The sequence below is a fragment of the Patella vulgata genome, chromosome 7 (assembly GCF_932274485.2).
Source record: "Patella vulgata chromosome 7, xgPatVulg1.2, whole genome shotgun sequence".
Taxonomy (NCBI): domain Eukaryota; kingdom Metazoa; phylum Mollusca; class Gastropoda; family Patellidae; genus Patella; species Patella vulgata.
Window position 1 is genome coordinate 30529629 of NC_065885.2, and position 18714 is coordinate 30548342.

An 18714-nucleotide genomic window follows, 5' to 3' on the forward strand; every position below is an offset into this window, starting at 1 on the left:
ATGTTGTGATGTTTCCATGTTAGAATTCAATAGAATGCTCGTATTGAAGATTTATTTAAAAATGAGGAAATAAAATTTGGGGTATTTTGTAAATGTTCCATACAATTATTACCGGTAATGGCAATAACCCATCACCAACTTTATATCTAGTTGATTAATTTTTCTTCAGAACTATATTTTTGCTTCTGATCATGACCACAAAAATGTTAGCTCTAAATGCAGTATTGATAAACTAAAATACATGTTTTAGAATACAAATGGTGAAACCCTAAACATTATTTAAATGAGTCTACCATTTTATTAGAAATCAAATAACATGTTAAGGCAATTCTTTTACAAATAGCTTATGATTAATAGATTTTCTAACCAGAAATATTTTTTATAGATATGAATTTGTCATGGGCAATAAATTTTCTTCTTATTATTATTTCTTATTATCCAGAAAATATTGGATGTGTGCAGATATTAAAATGAAAATGTATTTTCTGTGTCGACTGTAAATTAATATGCCAATTTCACACATTAATTCTGAAGCGTAATGATTTTATCTGCACAAATAACCATTAATTTCTCCTATATATATATATCTAACTATCATTTAATGGAGCCAGGTTTGCAATGATACATTTTGAATGTCAAGTAGACAATTATACCAGAAAGTGGAACAATATTCAGATTTAGAATGTAATGGATTCGTAGAAAATATAGGAATTAATTATTAAATCCGCACTCTTGATTCATTAAAAGAAATCTTTTGCATCCACAAATCACAGATATAACTTATACTAGGGGTTTCAGGTCGTGTGACATTAACGTGAAATCTGACAGCCAGCGGCTGAAATATAGCCCACTTCAATCTATGATTCTTAATTACTATTTTATTTATATGTATTACTAGCAATTGCGTTGTAATAGTTTAATATCAATCTCAATATCTGCAAAGATTCATGCTCAAAAATTGTCGAAATGTAAGCAAAAGTACTGCTCTGATGTCACGCGGCTGGGGATTTTCCTTTGCTACAACCCTCTTCATTGGTGAATCCGCATCTTAGTTTCCGGGGGATCTCAACATAGAGCCAATCAAACGATAGATAACATTTTTGTGATTATTATGGTGCGTGATACCCCGAGATAGGACAATTACAGTCATAGAGAACGAGATTTATCTGTTTTGCTGACTAAATATAGCCTACATTTTTTGTGGTATCATGCATCCAGATATTATAAATATTTGACATATGAAGAGATGAAGAAGTCTAGAATTATTTTCAGAGTTATTGCCCTTGGTTACTTTTTAAAGATATTCCGGCTAAACTTATTTTCTGATTGATTTGAAATTGATGCATGTTGTTTTTATACGCCAACATTTTCATGTGGACGTATATTGTCGTCGTCTCTGTCCGTCCAAACGTCTGTCCGTCCACAATTGTTTGTGGACACTCTACAAGTCACAATTTTTATCCAATTTCAACGAAACTTGAAATATAGGTTTATCTCCCTAAGATCTCGGTTCCTTTTGATATTGGCATGTATGGGACAGTAACTTCCTGAATTATGGCCCCTGATTGTATGAAAAATCACGTTTTAAGCTTGTGGTCCCTCTAGAGTTAACAATTTTTATCAAATTTAAAAAAACGTTTGAATATATCACCGTTACACCCTAATGATGGTTGAGTTCAAATTTTGTGAAAATCGGACCAAAACTGCCTGACAAAATGGTCACCCCTCATACACTAATAGTGTAAAAATATGGTATATCAAAATTGTGGACTCTAGAGGTCACAATTTTCACCCGATTTTGATGAAACTTGAAATGCATGTTTATAACTTAAAGATCTTGGTTGCTTTCGATATTATCGCATATTGGATCGTAACTTCCTGAATTATGGCCCCTGATTGTACGAAAAATCGCGTTTCTAGCTTGTGGTCTCTCAAGAGGTCTTAATTATTACTTGATTTAAAAAAAGCGTTCGAATATATCACCGTTACACCGTATTGTTGGTTGAGTTTGAATGTCATGAAAATCGGACCAAAACTGCCAGACTAAATGGCCGTCCGTCTATGCAAATAGTGTAAACCTCTAGAGGTCACAATTTTGATCCAATTTTAATGAAACTTGAAATGCATGTTTATAACCCAAAGATCTTGGTTCCTGTTGATATTCGCACATATCTGATCGTACCTTCCTGAATCATGGCCCTTGATGTTAGGAAAAATCACTTTTTGTTTAGCTTGTTCTCTATCCATCTCTTGAAAAATGTGGGCGTATCCTGCCTGGCAGCCGCTGGTTGTTCATAATATGAGGAATCCTATTGATTGTGTAATAAATGTTATTATCCGAAACAACTAGAAGCCAATAAAATTTAAAATATTTCTGGTAATGACTGTTGAATAGTTTTCAGTATCTTGTAAATGTTCCAATTACCTAAAAAGGCATAAAGATCTGAGAACCTTTGTGGACAACTCGGGCGACTTAGCTGCTGTGGGTGTATGATTTGTTTCCTGGCAACCTATCTTTACATTTCTTACTATTACTTTTAAGAAGGTTGTAGTGAACAAGAATATAAAATCAGACTTAAAATGATAAAATAAAATAATAATTGCAGATTGTCAGCATTTTCTTTATATCCTATTGTGTGTCTAGAAAATTAATAGTTTCTAAATAAGGTTAGAATAAATTCTCATCTGTTTAGATTATTTTATTCTCCCAAGGGCCGATTTAATAGAAAGTATAATATCCTTTCCGTATAATAAATTTCTACTGACAAAAATTGTTTTAATACTGATATATTTTGTCAAAGAAAAAAAATTAGCATAGACTCTTGAGGGATTTAAAAAAATGAATAGGATGGTTTCTTTCACTTATAAAAGGCTTTGAAATTCATTGAATGTAGGATCATTCCTAGTCTTTATACAGTTCTAATTAATATTTAGTAATGTTACAGGCAGCTTGGAAGTTCAGTGTGATTTTTATACTCCCACATTAAAATGTGCTAATATATTGTCGTCACCCCTGCTCATCTGTCCCATCTGTCATCCTCAATTTGCTTGCTGAGGTTTTAGAGCAGTAGTAAAGTTACTTCATAATTACTGTCAGAATTATAACTTTTGGTTCAGTTTCAATTGAAATATACTGTGGAAGCTCTAGAGGTTAAAGTTATCATCTGATTGACTTGAAATCTTATACAATGTTGATGTCAACACACGGCAGCCTCTTGTTTTTAACAATGTCCAAAACTTACTGTCAAAATTATCGCACTTGATCAATTTGAAAAATCTTGTTGACATCCTAGAAGATAAAGTTATTGTCTGATACCTGTGCTGTGTAATAAATGTTATCTCTATCAAGAACTAGAAACAGATTTGATTATTTCTGATAACCTCTATCAAGAACTAGAAACAAATTTGATTATATCTGATAATCTCTAGCAAGAACTAGAAACCAACTTGATTATTTCTGATAATTACGTCATGGTTGTTTATGACTCTTGATCAATCGTTAGTGTCTAGCAAATACTGCCATTACCAACAAAAGAATAAATATGTGACAACCTTTATAGACTTGGCTGCTGTTGGTGTATGTTATGTAGCCTGGCAACCTATCTTTGACATGCTGTATCAATGATTTGGGTTTCTGAAATCTAAAATTTGGAGAGTTCAAGAATCTTAATTCAATATTTTCTTTCCATTTGACTAGGGTATAGATCTGTGAATCTGGTCAATACGTGTGTGAATTGATATTGGTAGATCTGAATGTGTGGAAAAATTATATTAAAAATATTGAAAAATGAAATCATTCCATATAATTGAACATTCAGGGATATCATTAGTGTAATAATTAAAATAGAACGTTCTTCTATTTATGTATTGCATTTTCTACCAGCTCATTTGACGGGTGTAATGTTGCAATATATCTGTGTTTCTGTTGAAATATTTAAACATACTTTTGAACATTTCATAGTGGGCTGCTCTTTAAACATATAGAAAACCAATCTGTTTGACAGAGCTTTACGAAGTCTTCTAATATCTCTGTAAAAGATGACTACCTTCAACATGTGACGTCTCATCACGTGGCTTCAAACATTGACTCAATGGCGCGTGCATTGTTTACATAAGACCTTACTGGTTCGGGCTGAATGGAATCTTTTACTCATTTTAATACCCATTTGCACTAAATAGGAAATAATTTTTACCAACAAATACGTCAAACGCCTTTATTTATTTTTCTAATACATAAAAAAAAAAATGTTTTAGAATTTAATTTGTCGGAGAAAAAAAGTTAATATTTGTGGCTCATTAAGTCGCATCGGTGTCATCCTTATGAGTGATTGTAGTGGACTAGCGAATATTTACTGCTGATCAGTGTGATAGAAAACAAGAACGATTCTTTAGCCCATATGGATGCTATTCTGCAAAAGAAAAAACTTCCTGTTGGAAATTAACAATCGAAGAATGTGAGAGAGCTTCTAGGCCATGCCGATAACATATTAAGTTATGTTTATTTTTATCTTTTCAGATTTAGAACTGGACCCGGTGTTATTCCTACCAAAGTTCCAAGAAAGACTGAAAATCTTTTACTGGTTTTAAATGGACGAGAAGTATCAAAAGTTGATTTTGCCAAAATGTGGTTGGATTTTTTACCAACACTTCCATATTTGAAAAATGCTGCCGTAGTCCTGCTGGGAAACGAACAGTGTAACAATGATTGGATAAAACCTTATCTTCAAAATAGAGGGGGCCCAATCAAATTTGTATTTTTAGTGTATGATAGCCATGACATAGATAATGTTAATTTTTACCAGTGGCCATTAGGTGTTGCAACGTAAGTATGTTAATGTAATTATTGACTCTAAACGCAACTCTGAAAGAAAAGTTTGAAATTCATCACAAAATTATAGTACTGTATAGTACTAGTAGTCTTGGTCAACTAACAACTCTACAGCCAATGTTCCCAGACCATATATTTGTTAAGATAGCATAAAGAATATAGTTCTAGGTAACAGAGACTAACCTAATTAACTAAACCATAATTTCTCTCATTTTACATTGACATGTGATTTAACACTGGGCTAACATAGAGATACAGAATATTCCTTTAAGATTCAAAAACCCCAAACATTATATATTCATCTCCAGGGAGATTTTATTTGCAGTATTATTTAATTTCGTATCATTAAAAAAGAAATCTTCTGTCTCCACCGAATAGACTATTTTATAGTTTTAATTGAGCCTACTTCTATTTTATTAGTCTCTACCGGATATTATTTATAAGATTGATGATATTGAAATTGAAATTCTAGTTTATAAACAGATAGCTTTTTTTAAGAATACTGACTGATATTAAATCAGCATCGCATGTTTAAAACAATTTATGAGCACATATCCAGACAATATAGGTGGGTCATTCCATATCAACTGGACGAATGGTGGGAACATGACTCTCTCCAAAAAATTTAAAAAAAAATATATACTAAGCAGCAAAAGAAACGTCAGGTCGGTATGTTACTCATAATAGACGCATTGCATAAAACTTGCCAAATGTTTTTATTGTGTATTTGTGACCACATCTCCAACTTTACCTGAGCAATACAGAATTGAAACCAGGAAATGTTCTCAAAAATGCAACCTGACTTCTGAGATGGTAAAGTGTTCTCCATGATTTTCATGTAACTCATGCTGTTCTCCGGGACCAGCCCTGGTTGAATCATTCACACTACAACTTCAGCAGCATGCCACGACTCACGACAGCTCAGAGGAACCATGCGCTTGGAAGACTTGACGCTGGCCGCACTGCCCAACTTTAAGCCGTTGCCAATCACTTCCGGGTCAATGTTCGGACCATCTAGATTGCTACCGAATTGGTAGACCAAGGGTTACCACAAGGCGAAAAGACCGCCATGTTGTGCGACAGCACGTGCAGAATACCATCACACAGGCATCTGAGACAGCACGTCAGACAGTCAGAACACCCAGAAGACCCATCAGTACCGATACAGTGCGTCAACGTCTCAAAAGAGAGAACATCCATTACCGTAGACCTTACTGTGGACCGATCCTTACCCCTCACCATCGACTTGAACGTCTACAGTTTGCCCAGCAAAACCAGAACTGGCGACACAGACAGTGAAGAACTGTTCTGTTCACAGATGAGACTCGGTATTGCGTATCAACTGCAGATGGCAGGACCAGAATATGGCGTCAACGTGACCAGTGTTATTCTGACCAATGTGTCATTGAACAAGATTCATGGGGAGGTCCAAGCATAATGGTTTGGGGTGGAATCAGCCTGAACCAGAGAGTGGGTCCTGTGGTGTTCCAAAATCTTGGTCCAGGGAGAGGAGGCGGCATCACAGCAGTGCACTACATCGATCAAGCTCTCAGACCCCATGTCATACCACATTTCGCACGTCATTGATATAGCGTTTTCTAGCATGACAACGCTCGTGCCCACACCACCAGAGTTACTCGGGACTTTCTACAGCAGAACGGTGTCAGCGTTATGCACTGTCCAGCCCTTAGTCCAGACTTAAACCCGATTGAACATCTTTGGGATGAAATTCAGAGAAGACTTAATAACGTCGAACCGAGACCAAACACAGCCGATGGATTGTGCCAGGCTTTTCTGAGAGTGCGGTTCCAGGTGTCAATGGCGTTCATCAATCTTCTGGTCCACTCTCTGTACAAACGCTGCGCTGCTGTTACTGATGTATAGACTGTGAACAGACTCTAAACCTTCTCGCAATGTCTTGGAATTGTGATGAGTTAATCATTGTGTCAACATACTGTTCACAAAAAATTGCTTTTATTCATTAAGTGAGTCATTTTCTAGAATGATTTGATTAAAATGCCTCTCTGATTTTGAAATCGTACTGACGTTTTTTTTTGCAGTTTAGTATATGTTATAGTATATGGCCTTTAACTATCAAATCCGAAATTTTACCTCTCTCTTTCGAAACCTCGCTGAGATATGGCCATCTGAAATTGGGGTACTGAAACGGATCATAGATTCCGTATTTTTTTTTTCAGGTTTCCGGATGCTTTAAACTCACATTTCTAATAGAAGTAGAACTTGATAACATTGTAACGTAAGACAATGTTTGAGGTAGATTATGAATTTAGCTCACACTCATTGTCCAGTGCATACTTTCTGCGCCTGCAGGTGGTGTGGAACAAATGAACTATTCACTTTTATTTTCAGGATTCCCACAGTCTCTGGCAAAGTCAATATTGTATACACAAACTCCAAAATTGGCATAGTTTATGTCAGTTTGTCTTTTATATGAATTTACAAAAGATTCTGAGTAGATGGGATATATACTTTTCCAAATTTTCAGTCTTGAAATTCAGTGCACACTAAAAACGTACAAAATATGCCCATTTTCACCTTCAATTTTGGCCATGTGGGACAGAGGTTAAAATTCTGAAAATGTTTGATAATGAAACTTCAATTACCCTACTATACTACTATAACATACACTAAAGTCCACCGTTTGTATTTGATGGCTTATATTTTTTATTGACATTTGAAATCTGTGCGGTGATGAAGTTTTAATGGCTATTATCAAAATTGTTAACTTTTCACATTGATTTTAAAATAACTTCTAAATGACCTCTACCCCAAAACGTGTCTATTTAAAGTAAATGTTTGCGTACATTACAAATATGGAATCAATTTTGATGCACATTGTATTGTTCTAATTTTATTTTCCTTCCAAAATGAGAACAAAATGGTTAATACGCTTCATGAATTGAAATATTGGGTTTTGACGATCAGATTTAAATTATTTCTGAAGGACTTTGACCCCTCATATTTGTCATTTGAGATCAGCTCTAGACAGAGAATAAGAACAAGGACTCTTTTGGGATGCAGGGAGTATCGTTTCAATTTAGTTTTGCTTTAAAAACAGGTGAAAACTTGTTTTGTCTGCTTAGAAAGTTGAAGGCCTACTATGTAGTTTCACTATCACTAAATGCTTAAAAACTACAGGCCGCAAATTCTTAACGCATCGTCTTGAAACTTTGCATACTAATTTTTCCTTATACCCTAAGGATGTCTCGACTGTTTTAGGTGCGTGCCCGACCCCTAGGGGCAGAGAGCCATGCTCAGTTTTTGTATGTGTCAGTTTGACGTCTACAGGGCCACGCCTATTTTTTTTAGTGTGCCTGTGTGTTTTGATCATCTTGAAAACTTTTCATACTTATTGCTTATACCTTTAGGATAAACGCTATTACTTTTGGTGCATGCCCGACCCCCAAGGGCACGCAATTCCCATTTCTTTTATGTTTTATCGCCTAGGGGACGCAATTAAATTAAATTAAATTGAAACGATACTCCTTGTAGCCAAAATGAGTCTATATTCTTATTTTAAATTAGAAATTGCTCTAAAATGAAAAATATGAGGGGCCTAAGTCTTTCAAAAGTAATATTAATCTTATTGTCAAAGCCCAATATTCCAATTTGTGAAGCAGAATAACATTTTTTTCTCAATTGGGAAGCAAAATAAAATTAGAACAATACAATGTACATCCAAAATGATTGCTTATTCGTAATCTACGCCAACATTTACTCTAAATAGACACATTTGAGGGGTATAGGTCATTTAGACGTAATTTTAAAATCAACATTGATAATAGGTATTAAAACTTCATCACCGCACAGATTATAAGAGCCAATTAAAAATTATAAGCTGTCAAATACACAAGATGGACTTAAATGTATGTTATAGTAGTCTAATTGAAGTCTCATTATCAAACTTTTTCAGAATTTTAACCTCTGTCCCCCATGGCCAAAATTAAAGGTGAAAATGGGCATATTTTGTATGTTTTTAGTGTGCATTGAATTTCGAGACTGAAAATTTGGAAAAGTATATCCCATCGACTCAGAATCTTTTGTAAATTCATATAAAAGACAAACTGACATTAACTATAACAATTTTGGAGTTTGTGTATACAATAGTGCCTTTGCCAGAGGCTGTCGCAATCCTGAAAAAAACATGAATAGTTCATTTGTTCCACATTTTGCCACCTGGTGGCACAAACTATGTGAATCGCACATTGCGTGTGATGCTAAATTCCTAATCTACACCAAAAGTTGTCTTAGATTACAAAGTTATAGAGTTTTACTCCTATTAGAAATGTGAGTTTAAAGCACCCGAAACCTGAAAACAATTACTGAATTTATGATCCGTTTCAGTACCTTAATTTCTCAATGAGTTTTCGACCTAGAGAGGTATAATTTTGGATTTGTTAGCTTAAAGCCATATACTATAACATATAATTGTTATATTTTTTTTGGTGAGGGTCATGTTCCCAACTTATTGAAATTTGGTCCATTTGACATGAAATGACCCAGGAGAATTATTTTGTCGCCACTAACAGTAGGAGGAATCTTGTTTCTTTCCTGTTATGTATCTCATCTTTTATCAGATCCAGTATATTTTAGTGAAAATCCTAATCCAGACACCTCTCATTCTCTTTCTGTGAACTACAGTTTTAGTTTACGCATGGAGTTTGCCATATAAACTCCACAAATTCCAAGCTGTGTCAGCATAAAATTGAAGAATGAAATTCCTGAAATGGGTTACTTTACCTGCTGATTTAGGAAATCTAGCAACTGTTTGGTGAAAGTAAAAATCAAGTGTGAAACCTTTAACTTCCCCTTTAAATTCTGTCACAATTCAGTAAATACTAAACTTATGTATGAAAATTAACTTTAATTTATCTCTATATGATCATAAACGAGAGTAGGCCTACTTGTACCATACTCTCTTTATTATTTAAAGCTATAATATGTATGTGGATAATAATCAATGTAGTTTTTCTGTTACAGATATCGAGATTTTCCTCGAGTAGACACACCTCATTTACCTGTTTCTTCAAATAGACGTTATACCTGTAATTTTCTTGGAACTGTATATAAAAATTCATCTCGAGAAACTCTCTTACAAATTTTGAAAAACAGTACACACAAGTCTTCATTTTTCATCAAACCCAGATTTGAGTAAGTACAGAATGCTTCATTTTGTTTAAAATAGATATCTAAGTCAGAATAAACAGCATCTCATGAAATGCTGATAGTGAGTGCATTGAGGGGGAATAACTCCACCATTCATCTGATCAGCTAATTTTTGTAATTGGCTTACCTAGTGCATAATGAAAAAATATATGGAATTAAAATATTATTGGGATTTATTATTTGTGTCCATATGGCATTCAAAGTTATAGAAAATATGGACATTGGGATGATAATCAACCTAATGAATATTGTTATTGAAAAGAATTGTACTATTTTCCTCCCAGAATAGACATAAATAGTAATTTCATCATAAGAAGGCTAAAAGAAAACATGTCTTTTTATTTTAGGTGGCTTCCACAAGAAACAGATGAATCAAGAGATGACTATATCCGAGCTCTTGCACAGAGCGATTTAACTCTTAATCCTGTTGGTCAAAATACTGAATGTTACAGAATCTACGAAGCCATGGCATATGGTTCCGTCCCCGTTATAGAAGATCACATGACCCCCGGGAACTGTGGTGTATCAAGTGCTTCCTCTCTTTCACCATTGCGCCTTTTAAAAGAATTTAATGCTCCAGTTATTTATGTTAAAAGTTGGAATGAACTTCCAGGAATTTTAGAAAAAGAAGTGACTTTAACTCCTGATGATCGAACTCACAGGAGACAAAAACTAATTCAGTGGTACGAAAATTTTAAATCTATAATGAGAGACAGATTAGTGCGAGTTTTAGAAGAAAGATTTTTTAATATAAAACGGTAATATGTTGAAGTAATATAGTGCTAGATTTTAAAGAATTGTTGTCATTATTGGTTTTTAAATAAGAAAAATGAAATTATGAAAGAAACCAAAGTCTTTCTATGTGAGCCAAATGATGCTGATTTTATTTATGTTCATGTATGTTCATGTCCTTGTATATAAATAATGTTATGTAATTCATTGTCTCTATCTGAATAATTTAGAGGCACAATTCACATAGGATAGCATTTGTTAATACATGTACATGTATCTATCATTTGTTAATACATGTACATGTATCTATCATTTGTTAATACATGTACATGTATCTATCATTTGTTAATACATGTACATGTATATATCATTTGTTAATACATGTACATGTATCTATCATTTTTGTTAATACATATATCTATTTAGGATAGCATTTATTCAATCTGATTAAATTACAGATCTATATTTCGTTTCGTTTTTTATACTTTCGATGGCCTACACTATATGAAGATCTGACTGGTTGTACTGGAAGGTCATGACAGGTGTCGCACGAGCGGCTTATGACCCTATGACGTCAAACATTGTTTAATAAATCAACGTTGACGTACCTAATGGTTTACCCACAGTTCCGTGCATTTCACGGCAAGAACTCACCATAACAGACTCTTTCATTGGCTAATCCCTTAGTTCAACAGAACGCTGGTGATATAACAACTCTTCCAGATCCTAGTGTAGTAAAACAAGTTCAAAATTTTGATCTATAAACAATGAAACGAAATAGGATCTGTGTTTTAATCAGATTGGCATTTATTAATACATGTATCTATCTAAATAGCATTTATTAATACATTTGTCTATCTGGATAGAATTGATTATTTTATTCATGCACATTTATCTATCATTTGATAATATATGTATCTTATCATTCATTAATATGACTATGTATCATTTATTAATATATGTAGGCTTATATATCATTTATTAATACATGTATGTATCTAAGATAGCATCTATTAATACATGTATCAAAATTAAAGAATAAAAGCAGTGTTAGGCAACACAAATAAAATAAGTTGTTTCTCGGGCACCGCCCGCACGCAAAATTGGTTGCGCGTGCGGCCTATTTATTAGTCTTGATGAAAAATAAAAAATATGTAACGCCCGCCCGAACATCGATAAGCAAGTCATAAAAAAAATATGCCGCATGTATCTACATGCCCCATTCGTGAATATCCATTCAAATGTATTAAACTGATTCAGATGTAAACGCTCATTTACGGGTCTTTTTTATTGATATCGAAAGAACCTCCATTTTTGTATCACGTGATTTTAATTACCTCCCCTTGTGAACTAGAATTTGATTCGTGTTAAACACCGAAAGTCATTGACAACAATGCAATGTATTTCAATCATTATTGCCGGCTTCAGTCGGTCCATGTTTGAAAAAATCCTACTTATAAAACAATGAATCGTAGAACAGGTTAATTATTATAACTTGTGGCTACGAATACGATACGATGATAGTCACCATACCTTAGTCAGAATCTGGGTCATTAGCACATTTAACGGTAGTTTTGATAATCCGGAAAATAATAATTGGATTACACATTTGATGGTTTTACTGACGATTTGTTAGTTAAATTTAAATAGTCATTCGATATAAACCCCAGATAGAACACCGATTATCCAGAGAAACACACAAAATATCCTGAGAAACAGTCATTTCACGAATCCCGATGACACTTGACATGCATTGGTTGGAATTAGGTCAATCATTATTTATAAACCAGCGATACTAGATTTAGATCGAAGTGTCGTTTACCGTGATGATTATTTTTGATACACATGCTGACAGAGGCTTACTCTTTAAAATATTGTCGTTATTATGGACGGCTATTAATAGTCGTACGGAATTTTCTTTTAAACCAATTTCAATTATGGTTGTCACCATTACCATTAGTAAGCTACATTACGTGAATTAAATATGGAAAATTATTTTCCTTTCAGTCAGTGTTCAGTGTTTGAGTAGACTTGATTTTTGGGTTTATGTTCTAAGTATGTATAATATATAACTGAAAGCAAAACCGTAGACAAGTAATGACTTTCTCATTAAAAAAAAAAAAAAAAAAAAAAAAATACAAGGCCGCCCTCCCGCCCCAACAATTTTCAACAATAGGCAAATTTTATTTTGCACCATCCTCTAGCCGGAAATGAGATAAAAAAAAAAATAAACCGCCCTCCCCCCCTACAGTTTCAGCTGTCAGTTGCCCGAGAAACAAGACATTTATTTTGTGTAGCCTTATAACCCATGATGACATTAGAGAGATGGGGGTATGTTTTTTATGGCTGTTTGCAAGATTGTCATTGGGGCATCTCCAAAACTATATACATGTGATCTATTAATAAATGATCTATTCAGATATTTCTGATTATATTCTAAGATAGCTCAGTATATGGCACAGTTGACCTTTGATTTTGGACAATACTTGGGCTATAAGTGAGTACAGGAAATGCTTCCTTCAAAAGGATGTAGATACCAAGTTTAGTGACCTCTGTTTAGGCCAAAACTGCCTCTAAATAAAATTAAAAACTTATTAGAATGTTGAATTTATTTTTATTCTTTATTGAACGTATATTTAATTGAAAATTTAAATATTGCATTATAAACTTGCAGTATCCTTATTAGGAAGAGCATCAACATATCAAATTTTGTTATTGTATGGGTATGATAAATATTTAAACGGAATAAATATATTATGTAGATATATTTGTCAGTTAAACTTCAAATTACTGATAGAACTTATGAAACAAATTAGTGATGAGATTAATGGGCTAAAACCTGTTAAAAATTATTAGGCAAATTTCTTGAACACTTCATAAGTACAATTGTTTCATTGAAATAATTTTATTACTCACATGGGCAACATGTGATTGCCATGAAAGTGTGATCTACGCAGTATTATATAAGTAGTCCTTGTCAAAAGTTTCATGATCAAGATGTACTATATATTTATTAGCCTAATATTGTTTCTTTGAAATAGTTTTCTTACTCACACAATGTTGCCATAAAAGTGAGATCTACGCCATATTACAAAAACTAATCTTTGCCAAAAGTTTCATAAATAATACCTTATTTGGTGATATTGTTTTATTTCTCATATATTATGTGATTGCCATGAAAGTGAAATCTACACAATATTACGTAAGTAATCCCTGTTAAAAGTGTCATAAATAAGATGTACTTTATTTGGTAATGTTGAATCATTAGTTATAACATAGTTCTAAATCTAATTAATTCTTGACATTTGAAGAATGTCAATTTGGTTGGTTTCCGGTTCATATATCAGGCAGTATCAGCTGTATATATTGAATCCAGCTATAGATAGAATAGAAACTCTCTTCTTTTGTACCGGTAATTAATTCGTTTGGATGGTTAATGTTTACTAAATAATAGTTGGATTTTTGTGATGATGATGATGGCCCTCAATTGAAGTTGACATAGGGTTAAAAGTTGATTTATAAAATAATAGTCAGCAGAACAAATACCCACAACTATAATTAACCTTTGTGTAATTAAACATTTAGGTCTTAGTATTTTTTTAGCATAGCCGGGTGAACAACCATATTTTCAAAAGGGTCCTCCTACTAATCAGTCAAGTGTGTCTTTTGGTCAATAGCATCCAAAGTATTTCAAAAAGTGACTAACAAGGAAAGATATATTATATATGCATTGTCTACACATATCCAAAATTTAAATGATTTCATAACAAAATGACAAATTTCTGATCATGAAAATGTTTTCAGTCACTAACAAGAACCCACATACCAATAATTTTTCAACTTTTTATGAAATTTTTGAGAGGATATGATGTGTAGAATATATATGTATATCTATAACACATCTTGCCTTGTCGGTCACTTTTTGCAAAACTTTGGGCACTATTGACTAAAAAAAAACCCCACTCTTGTCTGTTCTTGTCAGTGATTAGTATGACCGTGATAACAACTTGATTTCAAGTTTTGTGTTTTAGCAAAAACTGTTTTGATTTTGAAGATAGTCTGGATCTTCTGATTCTAAAAGTTTTTGCTGGCTTCTGATAGTTAAATTAGGTCTTGACAGATGTCAGCCTTAGCTGTAAGTTGTTTTTTATTTCGGATTCTGTGATTTTCAGTCCGTTCTACGAAACAAAACCCTGCGTATATATGAAGTCAGAAGATTCAGATTATAATTATATTATTGTTGAGCATTAAATGCAATTTATTGTTGTTGATATTAATTTGATTTATTTTATTGTTGATTCTTAATACATATATCAAATTAATTATTTAGTCTGTAATCATCAGGAAGAATTTGGTTGATATTTTATTTAAAGCTGCATTCCTCCAGTATAATATTGTTTGATTAATTAAAATACAGATAATCATGCTGGGTCAAGCTGTATGAATTGTAAAAATCGATTGGAATGGTTTGTTGATGTTCTTGGGTCGGGAATGAAATAGGAGTCAAAGCTGATTTTAAAATTGTCATTTTAAACCCTCTGCCCTGGCTTAAATTGTATCTTGTGATTTGCGCAACTTTTCCGTACCCCTTTTAAAATTAAATGGAACCTTTAAAATATTAATTTTAAGTACTTGGAGGAATACAGCTTTAATGGTGTTCAAAACTGCTCAATATTCACACACCATGAACTTTATAAATATATTTGTTTGTTAATGTATATACATTAACTTTCAGACATATCATTCATCACCTAATGTCCAAATATTTAGATTCCTATTGGCTATATTCTGTCATGAAGAGTGATGGAATTCAGGTTAGAGCTCCAAGAATTAATGACCATTATTGAACTTATTTTTAAAAAAAACAAACAAATAGTATGTACTACAAGTATTTAATTTGAGTACAATGAACTGTATGATATAGGTCAATAATGGAATATGGTAATAATAAGAACTGAAAGAATATTATTTTTAGGTGGTGAAAATTAAGCCATTTTATCGGAGGACCTGTCATGGTATCTGATAATGTAAACATTGGGCAGTTTAAAACTAAACAGATGTTCTCTTGTTTTGTGTTATAAACCTACTAACAATAATACTGCCTTAAAGGGACATTAAACCAGATGGTATATAGATATTTTAAAGATACGTTCCTGTGTACAAACTGTGTGATTTGATGATGTATTTGGACTAAAAACATATTCAAACTAATAAATCTATCAAAATTTTGCTACAAATCCTTGTCAAAACACTGTTTAGGCGAGGGAATACCCCTGCTATAAAAAATCTATTAGCTGACGAACTGCCTAGCAACGGGTGCGAAGTCGGAGGAAAATTCATTGCATACACAAAACGATGTTGTCTATAATTAATTGCTATCCATTTATCATAAATATCGAAGCGTAATTAAATTCTCGGATTATCCACTGCCCACGTCTTTTTCTGTGATTTGTATCTCAGAAAGTGTTGTACGTCTAACTCTTCATAAAGTTTATCATCATGTACATCAAGTGCTCAATCTCTGCGTGCAATCTTTGACGTCAGGCAAGCAGAATTCCTAATCGTTGAGTGTTTTTCTGGGAATTCCGTATTTTTCTAGTAAAATTGGATATTTTTACATATACCAAAATTGCCATACTTTTATTGGAAATAACCTACCCATAAATACTTTTCTTGGAAATAACCTCCCGATAAATACATTTCTGGGAACGTATCTTTAATAGTCAAACTGTACCCCACATTATTTTCACTACCAGGTTAATTTCTATTCAAAGTTGGCTGATTATTAGTTGTGGAATCAAATACACAATTATAAATCTTATAATTTGTTTTTATTTGTTACAACAAATAATCTTAAATTATTATTTAGGCCATACTATTTGATTTTTATTCTGGTCTGTTGTCCTTTTAGTATACTGTAAACTGTAAGGTATTTATATGGAATTAGAGTCATCTCAACAGAATATGTTCAAGTCATATCAGTAAACTTCAGAAGAGTGTCATGTCTAATTAATTTTAATTGATAGTTCTGTGACATATCTGTGAGTAGTATTGTATTAGAATTGGCAGATTGAAAAACCATATATAGGTCATGTCCAAATTTGCTATTTTGAAATGTTGTGTGTTGTTCAAATAAAAAAAAAGAAAAGATTGGATTGATTTTGATTGGACCAAAAAGTACAGAGTATTCTATAAAAATAAATCAATCATACATCCAGCATACATGTCAAAACAAGTTTGTATTTTTTTTTAAGGCCACACAAATACCTATTAAAAGTAATGTAGAAATATGATCTCTGCAACAATATTGTCTCTTTAACTGATTATTGGTTTCACATACTGTAGAGAAGTCATATTTCACCAATCAAATTGAATGAGTGATAGGTTTATATTTAAAAACGGTGATATAATTTGGTAAAAACACTAGTTATGTCCTTGTATTGTCAAAATGTCCATCAAATTCTCTCTTGTTTATGAAATGTATTTGGTGGACCATATTGAATTTTAAAATTTTTGGATTATAAATTTAGAACATAGATTATTAGTCATTGATGTTAGATTTAACAAAGACTTCTTTGCTGCCTGTCACACCTTGTCTCTGTTTTAAAATGATTTCATTCACAACAAGAAATACATTTCCTGAAGTTCACACAATTCATACAGTTATTAGGACCTTCAAATTTTTCTTTTTATGATTCATACAATTATTAAACCCTTCAAATATTTTGGGCTGACAATCTGTTTATTAATGGAGATCATGATTGATACTATAAAACAAAATGTTTTATTTTATTTTTCTTGTATTTTAATATTCTTCATCATAATAATATACCTTGTTTATACAATAGATATTTAGAATATTATACAGATCTGGTTTCAAAGTACATAATACATTCATTATTGTGTTTAATTATGATCTTTTTTTTTCCTCTGACTACACTACTTTGGAAAAATGTTTATTCATTGATATGGTGTAAATCAAAAAAAATTTGAGAGAGAGAGAGAGAGAAATGGGGTTTAAGTCCACTTGACACAAACTAGGTCATTTCGGAACTAAATATAGTTTAATTTTATTACAATAAATCACTTGCACGTAGGGGTCTTTAGCAGTGGGAGGAAACCAGAGGACCCGGAGAAAACCCACAAGGTTGGACAGGTGACCCTACTCCTTGTCACTTTCAACTGGGGATTCGAAACCACGCCACTTGACTCAATGACAGGCCTTAAGACAGAGCGTGCATGTGCTAACCATTCGGCCATCCAACCCCCCTAAAAGTTTGAGGATTAAATATTAGCCTGTTTTATACAATAATAGTCGAACAAAAGTTGATAAAATGAGGTCAGTTTAAGTTGAGTGCAATTGTTCAGTTCAATTCAATCCTTACCTTTGAAATAGTAATCTGAAAATTTGAGATCTTTAAATTAAGTAGTTGTCCAGATATTGCGTTTTGGAAAACTATTTAGATATAGAACAACTTGTATAAAAAAGTAACGTCACATCATACTTTTTGCTGCGCAAGTAAGTACTCATGGAGAAGTCCTCCTCCTTATGTTCAGTAAGAATATTCCTTTCAGTCACTTTATTCAAATAAACAAATGAAAGCAACAAATTTATATTATTGAAAACTAATCACAACATATTAGTATTTACTTTTTTAAATCAATAGAATAGTTGGAAAGATATATGTTTTTTTTTGTTTTTGTAGTATCTTTGACTTTCATCATTGTTCTTTTCCTCCGTGACCAAAAACAATAGACTACTACAATTCAGGTTCCTTTAAACTTTATTCTTTAGGTTAAGGTCACAAATCTCCACGGTTCTCAAGAAGAATATCTGGCTTTGATATGGCTGGTATGAGAGTCTTTTAAAGTTGCCAAGGTTCTAAATTGCTTTATGTCAGATTGACAAAACTAATGACGGAATGGACATGAACCATACCTTGCAAATTAGCAGGCACTATTACGTA

At 32.8% G+C, this 18714-nt stretch overlaps 1 protein-coding gene across 1 annotated transcript in view; it reads left to right on the plus strand.

Moving 5' to 3' along the window:
- LOC126826885 (ribitol-5-phosphate xylosyltransferase 1) overlaps positions 1-17841 on the plus strand; it is a 129179-nt gene extending 111338 nt beyond the window's left edge. Inside the window, exons 4-6 of the mRNA XM_050555993.2 lie at positions 4517-4822; positions 9830-10000; positions 10363-17841. Coding sequence (XP_050411950.1) covers positions 4517-4822; positions 9830-10000; positions 10363-10777 — 892 coding nt within the window. The 3' untranslated portion in view covers positions 10778-17841. The remainder of the gene's footprint in view (positions 1-4516; positions 4823-9829; positions 10001-10362) is intronic.
- Positions 17842-18714: the final 873 nt, after the last annotated feature.